This window comes from Lathamus discolor, chromosome 3 (assembly GCF_037157495.1).
Source record: "Lathamus discolor isolate bLatDis1 chromosome 3, bLatDis1.hap1, whole genome shotgun sequence".
Lineage (NCBI taxonomy): Eukaryota > Metazoa > Chordata > Aves > Psittaciformes > Psittacidae > Lathamus > Lathamus discolor.
Window position 1 is genome coordinate 128,580,809 of NC_088886.1, and position 13,492 is coordinate 128,594,300.

At 61.0% G+C, this 13,492-nt stretch overlaps 2 protein-coding genes across 2 annotated transcripts; both read right to left on the reverse strand.

Moving 5' to 3' along the window:
- Window positions 1–228: 228 nt before the first annotated feature.
- FEV (FEV transcription factor, ETS family member) lies at window positions 229–5,416 on the reverse strand. Its single transcript, XM_065670685.1, has 3 exons — window positions 5,365–5,416; window positions 4,265–4,339; window positions 229–1,827 (listed from the first exon to the last, which is right to left on the reverse strand). Exons 1-3 carry the CDS (start codon window positions 5,414–5,416, stop codon window positions 1,316–1,318), a joined length of 639 nt encoding a protein of 212 aa, XP_065526757.1. The 3' UTR covers window positions 229–1,315.
- A 4,088-nt stretch (window positions 5,417–9,504) lies between these two features.
- Window positions 9,505–11,830, reverse strand: CRYBA2 (crystallin beta A2). Its single transcript, XM_065672856.1, has 4 exons — window positions 11,670–11,830; window positions 11,117–11,258; window positions 9,907–10,049; window positions 9,505–9,652 (listed from the first exon to the last, which is right to left on the reverse strand). The coding sequence occupies exons 1-4, from the start codon at window positions 11,828–11,830 to the stop codon at window positions 9,505–9,507; spliced, it is 594 nt and encodes a 197-aa protein (XP_065528928.1).
- Between the last annotated feature and the right edge of the window lie 1,662 nt (window positions 11,831–13,492).

Genomic DNA, 13,492 nt, shown 5'->3' on the forward strand with positions numbered 1-13,492 from the left:
TGGCTTCCCTGAAAGGGTGTCTCAAGCAGCCCAGAGGTTTCCAACTCTGCCCTGTTTCTCGAACACTGTAAGAACCAGAGGTGATGCCGGGGGAAAAGGTGATGCAGCAGGGTGGGCACATCCTCCCCACCCCAGCCCTGAAGGTGCTCTGGCTTGGATGAGAGGGGATTTGCTGGGTGGTTTCCCCTCTCACCATCCCTAAAGACACAAGAGGGCACAGGTCACAGCACCTTTCTATTTATTGAAGACCAATCCCTCCCCCCAGCCAGCGCAGAGCCCGGCATGCCCAGATCTTCTGCACCCATTGGGCTAAAGTCCTGCTCTGGAGAATGGGGGCATCTCCTCAGACCCCAGGGAAGAGGTGCAAGGCGCCCCTCAGTGCCCAGGGCTCCCAGCCCTCTTGTCCCTTCTCCTCCTCCACCTCTCACCCAGCTTTGTCCCTGGAGATGTCCCCACCTGCAAAGTGTCCCACTAAGCCCTGCATTTGAGGGTCTGAAGACACAGTAAAACTGGAGCATTAAACTTGGAAGTGACCAGCAGGACATAGGCTTCTGTGCCGGGTGTTGGAGACCGTCCCGCTCTGTGACATGGTCCTTGGGCACTGGGGAGAAGGGAGGGCTGCAGGGGTGCTGCCTCTGGGCTCTTGCCTTGCCCTGAGGGCCAGCTGTGCCCCCCACACCTGCCCCTGGCTCCTCCAACTCCTGGGCAGGAGTTAACCCATGGAGGGCATCTGCTCTCCAGACCAAGGCTTCTCCTGAGGTCTGGAGGAAGCCATCACTGGCAGGATGTGTAGGAGAGATGGAAGAAAGGAAAGCTTTGGAGGCAAAGGTGGGGGACAAAGGAGCAGCAAGGGGGGGGGTCCCCTTTCCCTACCCCTGCCCCAGTGGAACATGCACCCACAGATGCTGCTGCCCTCGGGACCAGCTCCTCTCTGCAGGGAAAGGGGAGGGTGGGAACAGTCTGGGGGCAGAGCATGGGGTGGGCAGCATGTTGCAAATGAAAGGGGGGGGGCATGATCCCTGCTAGGAGGTGAGCCCTTGGTTTTTCCTTCCATTTGCACCCTGCTTTAGGTATCCATGTGCACTCCCAGGGTGATGGATCCCTCCTCATCCTAAATTGAGATGACTTCTCTCCTCCAGCTACCCACCTCAGGAAACCAACCCACCTACCCTGCAAGCATCCCTCACACATCACAGCACTCTCCAAATCTAAAAAGGGGCAGCTGAGAGCAGGGCATGGTCCCACCCCCCCTTCCTCACTGCAGAGCTCCACAGCCCCATGCTGCCAGGGACATGCGCCTGGCACAGCTGAGCCTCTAATGGTAGTGGTTATTCATGTTGTTGAGGTGGGAGGCTGCCATGGCGCTGAATGGGGCAGAGGGCTGCAGCCCATGCCCGGGATAGAGGGATGGGCTAGAGCCAGGCCAATAGGAGAAGCCAGCTGATGTCACCCCCGAGGTCATGAGGTTGAGTTTGGAGATGCCTGAGAAGGGCAGTGGGGCCAGGTTTCCCTGGAATTTGTAGAGGGTGTGATCGGGAGCAGTCGGCTGGCACACCTGAGCCAGCCCATGGAAGTCGAACTTGTAGGCATAGCGCTTGCCATGGACCTTGGTCATGATGTTCTTGTCGTAGTAGTAGCGCAGAGCCCGGCTCAGCTTGTCGTAATTCATGTTGGGTTTGCTCTTCCGCTCGCCCCAGCGCCGCGCCACCTCATCGGGGTCGATCAGCTTGAACTCCCCGTTCGTGCCTTCCCAGGCGATGCAGTTCAGGTTGGCCCGGTCCGAGAGCAGCTCCAGCAGGAACTGCCACAGCTGGATCTGCCCACTGCCTGCAAGGCCAGGCCCCAGAGAGGTTAAAGCTCCCTCTCAGGGCACAAAGAATGGGGAGAGATATGTCCCAGTCTCCTTGACCCCCTGATATGTTGCCACCTCCCAGACCCAGGTTTCAGACATCCCTCATTGCATTTTCCCTGCTCTAGAGACACGGAAGATGGTAGTGAGGTTGTGTCTCCCTTGCAGCATCCCTGCCCTATCCTGTGTCCCAAGCAAAAGGAGAAGATGCTCTTGCACCTCAGGACAAGGGTAGGATGCTCAGAGGTCAGTGCAGGCTGCAGTGGGTTTGGATCCAGGGTCACCACATCCCTCCCACCCTGATTCACGCCCTGCTGAAGATGAATACCTCCTCATTTGCTTTGGTGTAAGGATCTGGCTTGGTTCTTTCATCTGCAGCCCCAGGAAGGAGGTATCTTGGCAGTGCCCTGGTCTATCCCAGAACAAATGTTTCCCACTGCCACCTCTGCTTGAAACTGAGCTGGTGTCACAGCACAGCCCCTTCCCATCTCTAAGGGGTACAGTGCCCTACAGGGATGTCCCCATGGTAAGCTGAAGTCAGAGTGCAACACTGCTCTGACCTGCACCCTTGACAGGCATAGGCAGGTACAGGGGAAGGAAAGACCAGAATAGGACAGGACCTGCTGCAGCTTTGAATCAGGAACCACTGCTCCTTATTTCCAGAGGAAAACTGTCCTTTCTGAGCCATGGCCGTTGCACCCACAGCTTGCACTGAGGAGCACCCTTTCTGGGTGCCTGAGATGCTCCTGTAGCAGGCTGTGCATACAGAGCTTGGCACACCTGGACATGCCCATGGCGAGGCACAAGGACAGGATCCGTTGAGTCTGGCCAGAGAACAAGAGAGGAGAGGGTCCCTGGAGCTTAGGGTGATAAGCAGTCCCACCTCTGGGACCCAACCACACTGCAGAGCAGCTCTGCACTTACCTATACCCCCTTCTATCCTCCCCTCAAACAGCACCCCCTGCACATCCCTGCCTCTGACTCTGGCCCTTGTAGCACAGTGATATCCGTGCCCCTATTCTGCCCCTATTTTGTCTAAAGGTGCTTGGATCCCATATAGAGTTTTAGCACTCACAACCGCTGCAGCAGGCAGTTGCACAGCTCAGCTACATTTCCCACTAAGAACCACCTTGTCCTGCTTGTTCCACACCCACCCATTTTGTCTGGTACCCTCACAATTCTTGTTCCAGAAGAAGAAGGGAACAGCCATTCCCCATCCATCCCCATTCCACCAAACCCCACATAGACATCCTGATCCAAGCAGATGAGGCCATGTCTTTCTGAAGTATTGTACTTCCAAATTCACCAACCTGAGACCAAGGTGGGAATCTCTCCCCTCTAAGGTACGTCCTCAGTCCTCATCCTGGGCTTCTGCTATCCCCCACCCTTGCAAGGAGGGCAGGAGGGTGTTGGGGTGCAGCTGGGTGGGGTGGCAAGGCTCAATCCTGCCTGCCGCAGGGTGCTATGCTGCAGTGCCCAGCAGCTCCCCAAAGAAACCTCCAGGGATCCAGAAAGGTCCTTCTTGCCGCAGTGCGCGGAGTATGGCCGGGGCAGAGCCCGCAGTGCAGATGCAAAAGGGTCCCCCCTCCCACCCCAAAACCAGGGCTCCCCTTTTCCTGCTCAGAGCACCCTCTGGCCCCTGTCTTCTCGCCAGACAGGCAAACTACACTTCCCAAATACCACAGTGGCCGGTGGCCAGTGCCTGCTGCACTCACAGCTCGCTCGGGGCTGCATCCCGGCTAGCCCTCGGCCGATCTCCGGGGCCCCTGCATGGTTTTCCCTGGACAAATGGCTCCGACTCCTGAGGATCCATCCTCTCCCAGCCGAGACAAGCTGTGCCCCGCCTGAGCCCAGTCCCTCACCGGCAGCTCCTTCCCGGGTGGTATCTCACCTATCATAGAATCAACTAGGCTGGAAAAGACCTTTTAAGATCATCAAGTCCAACCTTTAGCCCAGGACTGCCAAATCCACCACTAAACCATGTCACTAAATCCCCCCTCATGTCACCAAATCCCCCCTCATGTCACCTCCTTCCCCCTCTCCCAGGATCGTGTCACCCGAGCCCGGATTAACCCGCCCAGCTCCCGGGCTGGTTGGCAGCTCCCCCCCCATCGGATATCCCTGGAGCACCTGGGGGACTCTGGCTGGGACCCCGCACCCGCCCTGCTGCGGGGCTCCGAGGGCGCCTGGCACCCTGCTCCGCTCTGCTGCAACGGGACGGCGGGTCCTGGCCGTCGGGGCTCTCCCCCATGGTTTGAGCGGCGGGATGCCCCTGGCCCGAGCCGCCCGCAGCAGCAGAGAGCGGGACACAAGGGAGGGAAGAGGGCCCCGATGGCTGCGGGGCGGGATGGATGCTTGTGCTCCGGGGAGTGCCCGCTCCGGGCGGGCCGGCAGAAGAGGCAATGGGGCTCTTACCTTTCTGCACGCCGGGGCTGAGAGACCCCCACGCTTGGCTCTTCCCGTCTTTGAACAAAGTTTCCCCGACTGGATCTGGGGGGGAAAAAGGGGCGCGGGTGGGGGTGGAGGGGGGGGCTGGAGCCAGGCGGGACCGCGAACCCCGGCGCCCACCCTCGGGCAACCTCCCCGCAGCCCCCGGCCGCTCCCCCTCTCCTGCCCCGCCGCCGCAGCGAAGCCAGGAAACGCGTCCAGGAAAAAGGAAATCCGATTTCCGACCGAGCCGGGGAAGCTTTTAAATAGGAATAGAAAATCCCGCGGGCTGGGGCAGGGAGAAGAGAAGGAGAGAGGGAGAGAGCTACGGGGCACAGGGAGAGGAGGTGGGTGGGATGGAAGGATGAGTGGCAATAGCAGTGGATGGAAGGAGGGGTGGCAATAGCAGTGGATGGAAGGATGGGTGGCAATAGCAGTGGATGGAAGGAAGGACCAGTGTTGGTGTTTGGAGAGTGGGCGGCTTGGAAAAGGAGAGATAGATGGATAGGTGGATGAAAGGAAGGAGAGATGGGTGGATGGACGGGTGGAAGGACAGAAGGGAGGTGGGTAGATAGAGGGAAGGATTAGAAGGAGGGGAGGAAAGATGAGAGGTAGACGGATTGAAGGAAGGGCAGGTAATGGGCAAGACCGTGGATGAACGGGCTGATGGAGGGGACAGAGGGTAGATGGAGGGAATGGCAGGTAGCGGGGACAGAAGGAGAGAGAGAGGGACAGGTGGGTGGGGTGGAAGGGTGGATGGACGCACAGGGAAAGGGTAGGTATGTGGAAGGATGGGTTGGAAGGACAAAAAGGTGGATGGAGGGATGGAAGGACAGGGAGACGTTGAGTGGGTGAAGGATAGAAGGGAAGATGGGTGTGCGGGCATGCAAAGTTGTGAGGGCAGCTGGAAGGAAGGAAAAAGGGATGGTTGTGGGTCTGGAAGCCAGGAAAGGAGGACGGACAGAGAGAGAGGGAAAGGCAGGGTGGGCGCTGAGGGAGACGGGCAGAGAAGAGCCCCGAGGCAGCGGCGGGGCCGGGTGCTGTGCGGTGCACGGCGCTGCGGCGGGGCCGGGGGGGTCCGCCCGTACCTGGCAGGTACATGTTGAGCAGCAGTGGCACCGCTCCGGCGCCGTGTCTCATGGCAGCTGTGGGGGCGGCCCGCGGGCTGCATGTTTTAATATTCCTGCCCCTATTATTATTATTATTATTCCACTTTATCAGGGAGCAGCTGATGGCGAATAAATGGCAGCGGGACGGGCAGGGGACGGGCAGGGGCCGGGGGAGGCGGGGGGGGGGGGGGAGGGGGGGAGTTTCCAGGCAACTCGCAGGGGCTCGGGGCCCCGGCTCCAGCAATTTCCTCCGCTGTAATTAAAGCGGGCGCTGCCGCCCCCCTCACCCCCCCCCCCCCCCCCCCCCCCCCCCGCTATCGGGCCCGCATCAGACTTTAATCACGGCCGCGGGTTTCTATGGAGAGCGGCTCGGGCCGCTTCCTGCATCTTCCGCCTCCTTAACTCTTCGCAAACACGGCTCTGCCATCCCAGCTGGGAGCGGGGCTCGGACACTGCCTGGAGACCGCCCGGGCCTGGACTCCCACCAGCATCCCGGCCCCCAGCCCACAAGGCCGGCCGGTGGGTACGGTGGTCCCCACACTGCCCTCCACATCTCACTGTTCAGCATTGGCATCATTCCGCTTGCCTCCATCTCTCCAAGCCACCCATGCTGTCTGCCACAGGGCTCTGTGCCTGCCCCTTCTCCAGCTCTGGGGTCCTCAGTGCAGTCCTGGGGTCCCCTTGCAGGTCCCAGAGCCCTGGGGTGGGTCAGTTGGGTCCCCACCATGTCCCTCCATCTCCGGGACACTGGGGATGGGATTCCTTTGCAGTGCCCAGAGCTCCAGTGTGGGTTAAGTGCATCTCCAGCGGTTGGTGGCACCAGCTCTGCCATCTCCTTGGCTTCTCCATGCTCTTCTGGACAGCCTCTGCCATCCCGGGGTCCACAGCCCTGTCCCGATTTCTCGCCCATCTTTATTAGGACTTGTAGAAACTGTGTGAAACACACCCACCCAGACCTTCATGGCCCCATCTCCACCAGCTTGTCCTGGGCAGCCCTGGGTGTTGTGAAGATGGGAGGGCAATTCAGGGAGAAACTTGTAACAGGGAAAGGGTCTGGGGTGATCTTAGCTCCCAAAAGACACATCTGGCCAGGTTTTGCCTCACCACACATGGCTCCAGCTGCAACATCAGCTGCAGGGTCACAGTGGAGCTTCTGCACCCCCAGCCAAGACCCTCTGCCAGCACCTCACAACTTGAGGCAGCCAGGCAGCGTGCCAGCAGTGGGCACCAGCTTTGCGCCATGAGTCCAATGCTGTACAGCCAAGCCACCCATCAACCCATGACCTCTCCTGAAGTGTTTCATAGATGTCTAGTAAAAGGATGAGCCCTCATGATGTACTTACTGAGATGAATTTCTTGAAAGTGGTCATCGTGAGACATTAATCCAATGGAAACCAGGATATGGCCATGTCAGACCCACAGTTATCATTTATAATGCAGCCAAAATGTGCCTTGCATATGAAGAAGCCGCAACCCATGGGGAGCAATACTCAGACAGGGTGCCACAGTTCAACAAAGCTGGTGGCTCCTCCTTGGTGGGGGTGTCCAAAGGGTGTAGGAAACAGGGTGCCCCGTGGGTACTGAGGTGGGCTCCTGGTGCTCCATCCCTGCTGCTCATCCTCATGGGGAGCAGAGAGCAGATGCTGGCGAGGGGATGCATCAGCAGAGCCCGTAGTACTCCCCCACCAGTTCCCCACCAATCCCGTTGGTGTGTAATAGCCCTTAAGAAGTTTTTCTTCCCCCAGCTTGTGCCCTGAGCTCCCCTGACCCTGCAGTGGGTGTTCCAGCTCTGCACAGCCCAGCAGCCCTGGCTGCTCCCCCCACCCCTCTCCTCCCCAGCCCCCCAAGTGCAGCTCTCCCCCAGCAGTGGCTCCGCAGCCTCCCAGACTTGCTTTCGCTGCCTGAGTCACTGCAACAAAACGCAGGCAACGGAAAACAAGCCCCAGAGACAGCGGCGGGAGGTGGGGAGGGGGCCAGACCCACCGAGCCCCTCTCTCCTGGCAGCCCCAGTGACCAGGATCTTCCTCCAGCAAACCTGCATGGCAAAGGGCACAGAAAAGGGGAGTCTGGGCTGCAGGACACCACATCATCCCAGAGCTGGGGAAGCGGTTTGGGATCAGCCTGAGAAGCAGGAGCTGGAGGTGGGGAGGCTGTGGGGAGCACTGGGGGTGGGGACTCCTGGTTCCCTGGGGGAGCCAGAGGAGAGGGGTTACAGTGGGGTGTGAGAGGACTGGGGGCTTTGGGTGACCTGGGGGGTGTAGAGGAGCAAGGAGTGTGGGGTCCCAGGGGCTGGGGAGCCCTGAGCAATATGACCCCAGGCTCATGGGGGAGCTGGGACATGGGGGAGCTGGGGCAGACCCATGGCGGGGGGTTGGGGGGGCGGGCAGGGTACGTGAGGAGTCCAAGGACCCAGGCGATCATGGGGAACCCAGGAGATGGAGCTTTGGGTTCACAGGAGGTCTGGGAGATGTGGGTTCAGGTCTGTGGAGCTTCAGGGGACAGAGCCCAGACACGTGGAGCACCCAGCTGGCAGCAGCAGCAGGTCCCTCTGGCTGCAAGCAGGCGGTTTGCCCCTCACCCCCAACCCAGCACTCTCCCCTACCCCGGGAGACCCCACATTCTGCTGTGACCCCCCAGACCCCCCCCTTCCCTGCCCTATGCTCAGGTGCCCGGGAAGACTTCACCTGCGTGCGGGTGTCGTGGAGCGGAGCAGAGCTGACGTGGCCTTGTGCGGGCTGCAGCCCGGCCGGGTGTGCAGGAATGTGTTTGTGCAGGGGGAGAGGCCGCTACCGTGGGGCCTGGCGGGGTGGGGCCAGCGGGGACACGGGGGGGACAGGGGAGGGATGGGGGGCACCCTGCAGCGGGGACACACAGAGTGCTGTGGGCTTTGTATGGTGCACATTGGGGGGCCAGGGGAGAGGGAGCAGGGACGTGCATGGGCACGCTTGTGGGCAAGCTCATGTGTGCAGTGCACACGCTTACACACGCATGCACACAAACACAGGGCAGGGGTGGTGTCTCTGTGCGGCCCTGGGTGAAGGCTGTGCACACACTGACCCCCAGCCCTGTCCTTCCCAGTCTCCAGCACCCTTCTAGGGCCCCCACAGCTCCAACGCCAAGTGTGCTTGCAGCAAGGCGTGCGTCCGGGGACCCAGGTGGGCAAGCCACCCACCACTGTTCCACCATCCTAAGGCTTTAGAGAGGATGTCCTGGGTGCTGGGAACACCTTGGGAGCAGAGGCCTGTGCCCCAGGAGGGCTCAGGGGTGGGAGAAGAGGAGGCAGGGAAAGGGTGCTGGAGGAGGAAAAGGAGGCTGGGTGGCACTCCCGGCGTGCCCGGGCGGAGCCGGAGCCGGATGCTGGCACGGATGTGCCGGCATGGCCAGGCTGGGCGGGAGGGTCCCTGACCATAAGGGTGCTGGGAGACCCCTGCCCGCTGCGGGACACTGCCCCTGTTCCCCGCACCTGCACACCGCCCCTGTACGTCCCCTGTATGAACCAGTTACCCCAACCCTGACCCAACTGTGGCCATCCCTCTTGCGGCAGCTGCCCCCCCAGGTGACCCCAATGCTCCTTCTCTCCCCCCAGGCCCACAGCAGGGAGAGACCCCCCACTCTTCCAAACCGGGGTGCAGAGAGAGGGAACCTTGTGTTCACAGTTTTGTAGCAATCACCTTCTCTGGCACTGAGCCTGGGGGGAGGACTCGGGGCACAACCCCCCTGGATGCCCCAGATCCAGCCTCTCCTTCGCCCAGTAAGGCCAGGAAGTGCTCCTTTTGCCGTGGAGCATCATGCAGGGGGGGGAATTCTGCATCCCCTCCCCTGGCTGTGCATGGACCAGCGATGGAGTGCAGAGAGCTCAGCCCAGGGTGGAGGTGTCCAAGTGTCCATAAACAGCTGAGGAAGGAGAAACCCCTTCCACCTGCTGAGATCTGGGGATAGCAGAGCTGGGCAGGTTCCCTGCCTCCCACTGCACAGGGGCTCCCCTGGGTCCGGCAGCCCCCCAGGGACCAAAGCAGAGGCAGAAGCACCCTTTTTTTGACAAATGCCTTTATTTGCTACTGGATAGAGGTCTATTGCACAGCAGCCTGGAGGCTGTGGGGCGCACGACCCTGCCCCTGCTCAGTGCTGGACACGGCGGATGGATTGGATCTGGTTGGTGTGGGCCTGGCTGCTGTATTCGTTGTACTTCTTGAACTCGCCGTTCTGTCTGTCCCGCTCCAGCACGTACTGGTAGCCCCTGTATCCCGGGTACTGGTATGCCACCCACCTGTGAGCAGACCCCTGCCTCAGAGCCCGGGGCCAAATCCTCCCATCCCATCCCATCCCAACCCATCCCATCCCACCCCTATCCTTGCCCTGGGAGTGAAGGGACAGAAAACATCCCATCGCTAGGATTTCCAAGGGAAGGGGAGCAGGCACGCACTCCTCCTTTTTGGGGTTCCCCTTCTCCATCCCTGGGGCTATGCAGGAGGGAGGTGCTTGCTTAACCCCTGCTCTTGCCCTTCCACCAGTGAGACTCACGCTCCAGCATTCACTTTGATGGATGCCACCTCCTTGTTGCCCCAGCCCATGGCCTGCAGCGAGGGGTAATCATCGCTCAGCTCAAACTTGTGCCCCTGGAAGTTCTCAGCCTCGTAGAGGATGACTTTGCTGTCGTTGTGGTTCTGCAGAGGGAGAGAGCTGGGGGTCAGGAGGGATGGGGTGGCTCATGCAGGGACAGAGGATGTGGCATCATGTGAGTATACACCAAGGCACCGTGGGAAGCCTGGTACCACAACCAGCTTCAGCGCAAACCATGCGGATGTCCTTCAGCTTGGCACCCCTTCACCAGGACACCCTAGGGCTGCCCTGAGGATGCTGCTCTCATGTCCCTGTGGTCCCAATGCACAACTGACAGCGAGGGTGACAGTGGCCACATCCTCTGCACCCACCTGGGCTTCTGCCCTCAGCATCCTCATGCTCTCCAAGGCTGCAGGAGGATTACAGGGCAAGACAGGCTGCTGAGAGCAATCCCCCAGCTCTGTAGGGCTGTGCTGGGTGCTGGGCATCGAGGGGTTAATTGCTGGGACACTGAGATGCGGCACTGTCCCCCGTGCCCAGCCCCCTCACGCATCTATCTGCACCGAGGAGCAGTCCTGCCAGTAAGGAGTGATCTTATCGCATCCCCTTTATTAAAGCCCAAGCATATCTGCCTGGTGATTATTAAAAGTTGGGGGGGGGGACCCCCCGCTCAGAGGCGCAGACGTGCCGCTATTGCGAGCACCAGCGTCTCTGCAGATGGTGCGATAGAGGCTGCAGCTGCCTGGGCACGGCTCGGCTCAGCTTGGCTCAGGTACCCCCCGGGAGGGGGACAGAGCCCGCACCCCAAAGCAGCAGCATCCCTGCGGTCCTGCCAGATTCTCTCTGCTTACTCCATCCCTGGGTATCTGAGTGGTGGGACAGTACCTGGGGACTCCAGCCTGGGAGGTGGCTCTTCACTGCACGAAGGAGATGGGGGGAGTTTCAGGCTGAATTTTAGCCCTAAAGAGCATCCCAGGATCCTTGCAGGGAGGCGGGAGCCAGTGGGTGCAGCCACCCCTTCACCCCATGGCACCTCTGTGTACGCCTCACCCCTCCATCCTGTATCCCACCTAACCCATCCTCCTGTCTGTCCTTCATCTCCCTCCCTGCTGGGCTGCCGGGGGAGGCTCTGTCTGCCCCAGCACACTGCGGTGATGTCCCCACAACTCACTGCGCACTTGACGGGCCGAAAGGAGAGGAGATGCTCGGTCCGGTAGCCGCTGTTCCCGCTCCAAGCCTCCCACCGGGGATAGTCGCCCTTCTCCAGGATAAACTGCTGCCCCTGGTACTCAGGGTACTCGAAACCCACCCAGCTGGAGGGGAGAGGAGGAAATCCCTCAGAGATGTGCTTCGCAGCGCCCGGGTTCAGCCCAGGGTTAGCTTCTCCCTCCCGGGCAGGGGATGGGGATGTCCTGGCAGGGTGTGATTCGGGGTCCTTGCTAGCAGAAAACATTCCAGACTTTTGAGAGTGGCACCCATACAACCAGGGCCACATCATTGCCTCTGACCTGTGCCTCGGCTCGGCAGGGTCTCCCTGCCTTGCAGATGGGGAAACTGAGGCACCGTGCAGGGAACATAAGGAGGGAGGTTGCAGGATGAGGCTGTGTCAGAGATGAGGAAGCCGGGTGTCCTGGCTCCCTGGCAGCTCCTGACAATCCACTGGGAGCAGGGGTTTTGCGCAAGCAGGGTGCTCCAAGGGGCTACAGGGCTGGAGGGGCACTTACGGGCCAGACTCCACCTTGATGGAGCGGATCTTGCGGAAGCCACGCTCCATGATGCTGGGGCACTCCATGAGGAACTCGCAGCGCTTGCCCTGGAAGCTCTCCTCCTCCCACACCGTGATCTTGTACTGCCCCAAGGTGTCCATGGCTTCACTGCTGGTCATGCGGGTCGCTCAGCTGCTGGCAAAGCCCCTCATATGACTCCAGGCAGGTGCCGCCATCAGCCACCCCGCTGCCTACCACTGAGCTTGGGGTGCTGGCAGTGCTGCCCACCCATGCTCTGTGCCACCAGCCCCTCACCCCCCGAAGCTGGCACAGGGGATGCTTCCCATCCCCGTCCCTTGGTGCTGTCCAGTGAAGTGACCCCCAAGATGCAGAGTGCACTTGCAATACCCCGTATCTCCATGTGATGAACCTAGGGCTGCCTCAGTTTCTCCACTCCCAAGCTCTCTGCGATGACTCCTGGGGGTGAGCCGGGTGCGGTGGCAATGTACCCAGTGCAGGGGGTGGCCGTGAACCCAGCTCGGACATGGGTGTGGGTTGCAGCCCTGGGGTGGGGCAGCCCAGCTCTTGTAAAGGTGGGTGCCAGCATCCCTCCTGCCTGCACCCCTCCTGCCTGCACAAGGTCCCCTGCTCTGCCCCGCAGCACCCCGTGGCTTGCCCTTCCCCACATGTGCGCTAGGTGGGGGGCTGGGTGTGGGGGTGAATGGAGCGTGGCAGCGCCTGTGCAGTGGGGGGGCTCGGGGGCTCACAGCCTGGTACTTACTTGGTCGGCGGGGCAGGGTACAGAGGCGAAGGTGGCGGTGCCTGCGCTGGCTTTTCCCCTCACCCTTTATAGGCGGGCGCCGAAGTGCCGATGGTGCAGGCGGGCAGGGCGCTGTGTCAGCAGGCAGGGGATGGGGGGCACGGGGTGCGCACCCACCCCAGGCTCTGGCTGTCCATTCCACTTAGGCAGTGTGGCGAGAGGGCCCCCCCCGCCTCCCGCAGGGTGACAATGAAAGTGCTGGGCTGTGTTTGTGCAGGGCTCAGGGCACAATGGGCAAAGGGCCTGATGCGATGCTTTCCTTTCTGCCCCCGGACAATGTCCCTGCTTGGCCTGGGATTAGGGACCCAACCTTTCCCAGGGCACCAGCAGACTTTGGCAAGGTTGAGGTTGGTGGGAAGGAGGTGCCAGGGTGATGCAGGGATTTGCCACGGGGGAGCTGAGGGGCACTGATGTCCTCACGCTGGGTGTGGGGCTGCTTGGGGCTGTATTTTTCCCTCTGCCACCACAGATTCCTCCTCCAACCAGGCTCTGCCCTGCATGTCCCGAGCTTGCAGAACAGGGCAGGGACTCAGCCCGCACAGGCAGGGCTCTGTGTGGGGTGTGAGAAGGTTAGGATGAGTGAGAGGGGTGATGGAGGAGGTGTTGGCACAGCCACAGCTTGGTCTGTCCATGCTCTGGGGGATGCAACACCCTGCAGAGGTTCCGGACAGGGCACTGGTGGACTCTGGTTACATGCTACTCACTTGCAATGCCCTGGGCATGTCCTCTGGCCTGGCAAAGGGCGCCCTGTGCTCCCCACATGCCTCCTGCTGAGGCAAGGGACACTATGAACAACAGGAGGGGACCATCACTGGGGCGGAACTGAGTCCTTCACCTGGGCAACAGGAGCCCTGTCTGGGCCTGTGCCTTGCCATGCAGACATCCCCAGCGCCTCCCACAAGGACCTGGGCTGGATGAGGCCAACACAGGCTGGAAAGGAATGGAAGAAGGACGCCCTGCTGCGCTGTGAAATCCTGGGTCTCTTGGCAGTGGCGTTTCTTGCAGCATCCCTGCATAGCCT

Coding starts and splice junctions, on each gene's coding strand:
- FEV (XM_065670685.1), bottom strand. CDS start 5,416: ATGAGACACGGCGCCGGAGCGGTGCCACTGCTGCTCAACATGTACCTG. Junction 4,340..5,364: donor GCTCAACATGTACCTGCCAG/GTACGGGCGGAC, acceptor TTTCCCCCCCAG/ATCCAGTCGGGGAAACTTTG. Junction 1,828..4,264: donor CAGCCCCGGCGTGCAGAAAG/GTAAGAGCCCCA, acceptor CTGGCCTTGCAG/GCAGTGGGCAGATCCAGCTG.
- CRYBA2 (XM_065672856.1), bottom strand. CDS start 11,830: ATGACCAGCAGTGAAGCCATGGACACCTTGGGGCAGTACAAGATCACG. Junction 10,050..11,116: donor TTCGGCCCGTCAAGTGCGCA/GTGAGTTGTGGG, acceptor CTCCCTCTGCAG/AACCACAACGACAGCAAAGT. Junction 9,653..9,906: donor ATCAAAGTGAATGCTGGAGC/GTGAGTCTCACT, acceptor GTCTGCTCACAG/GTGGGTGGCATACCAGTACC.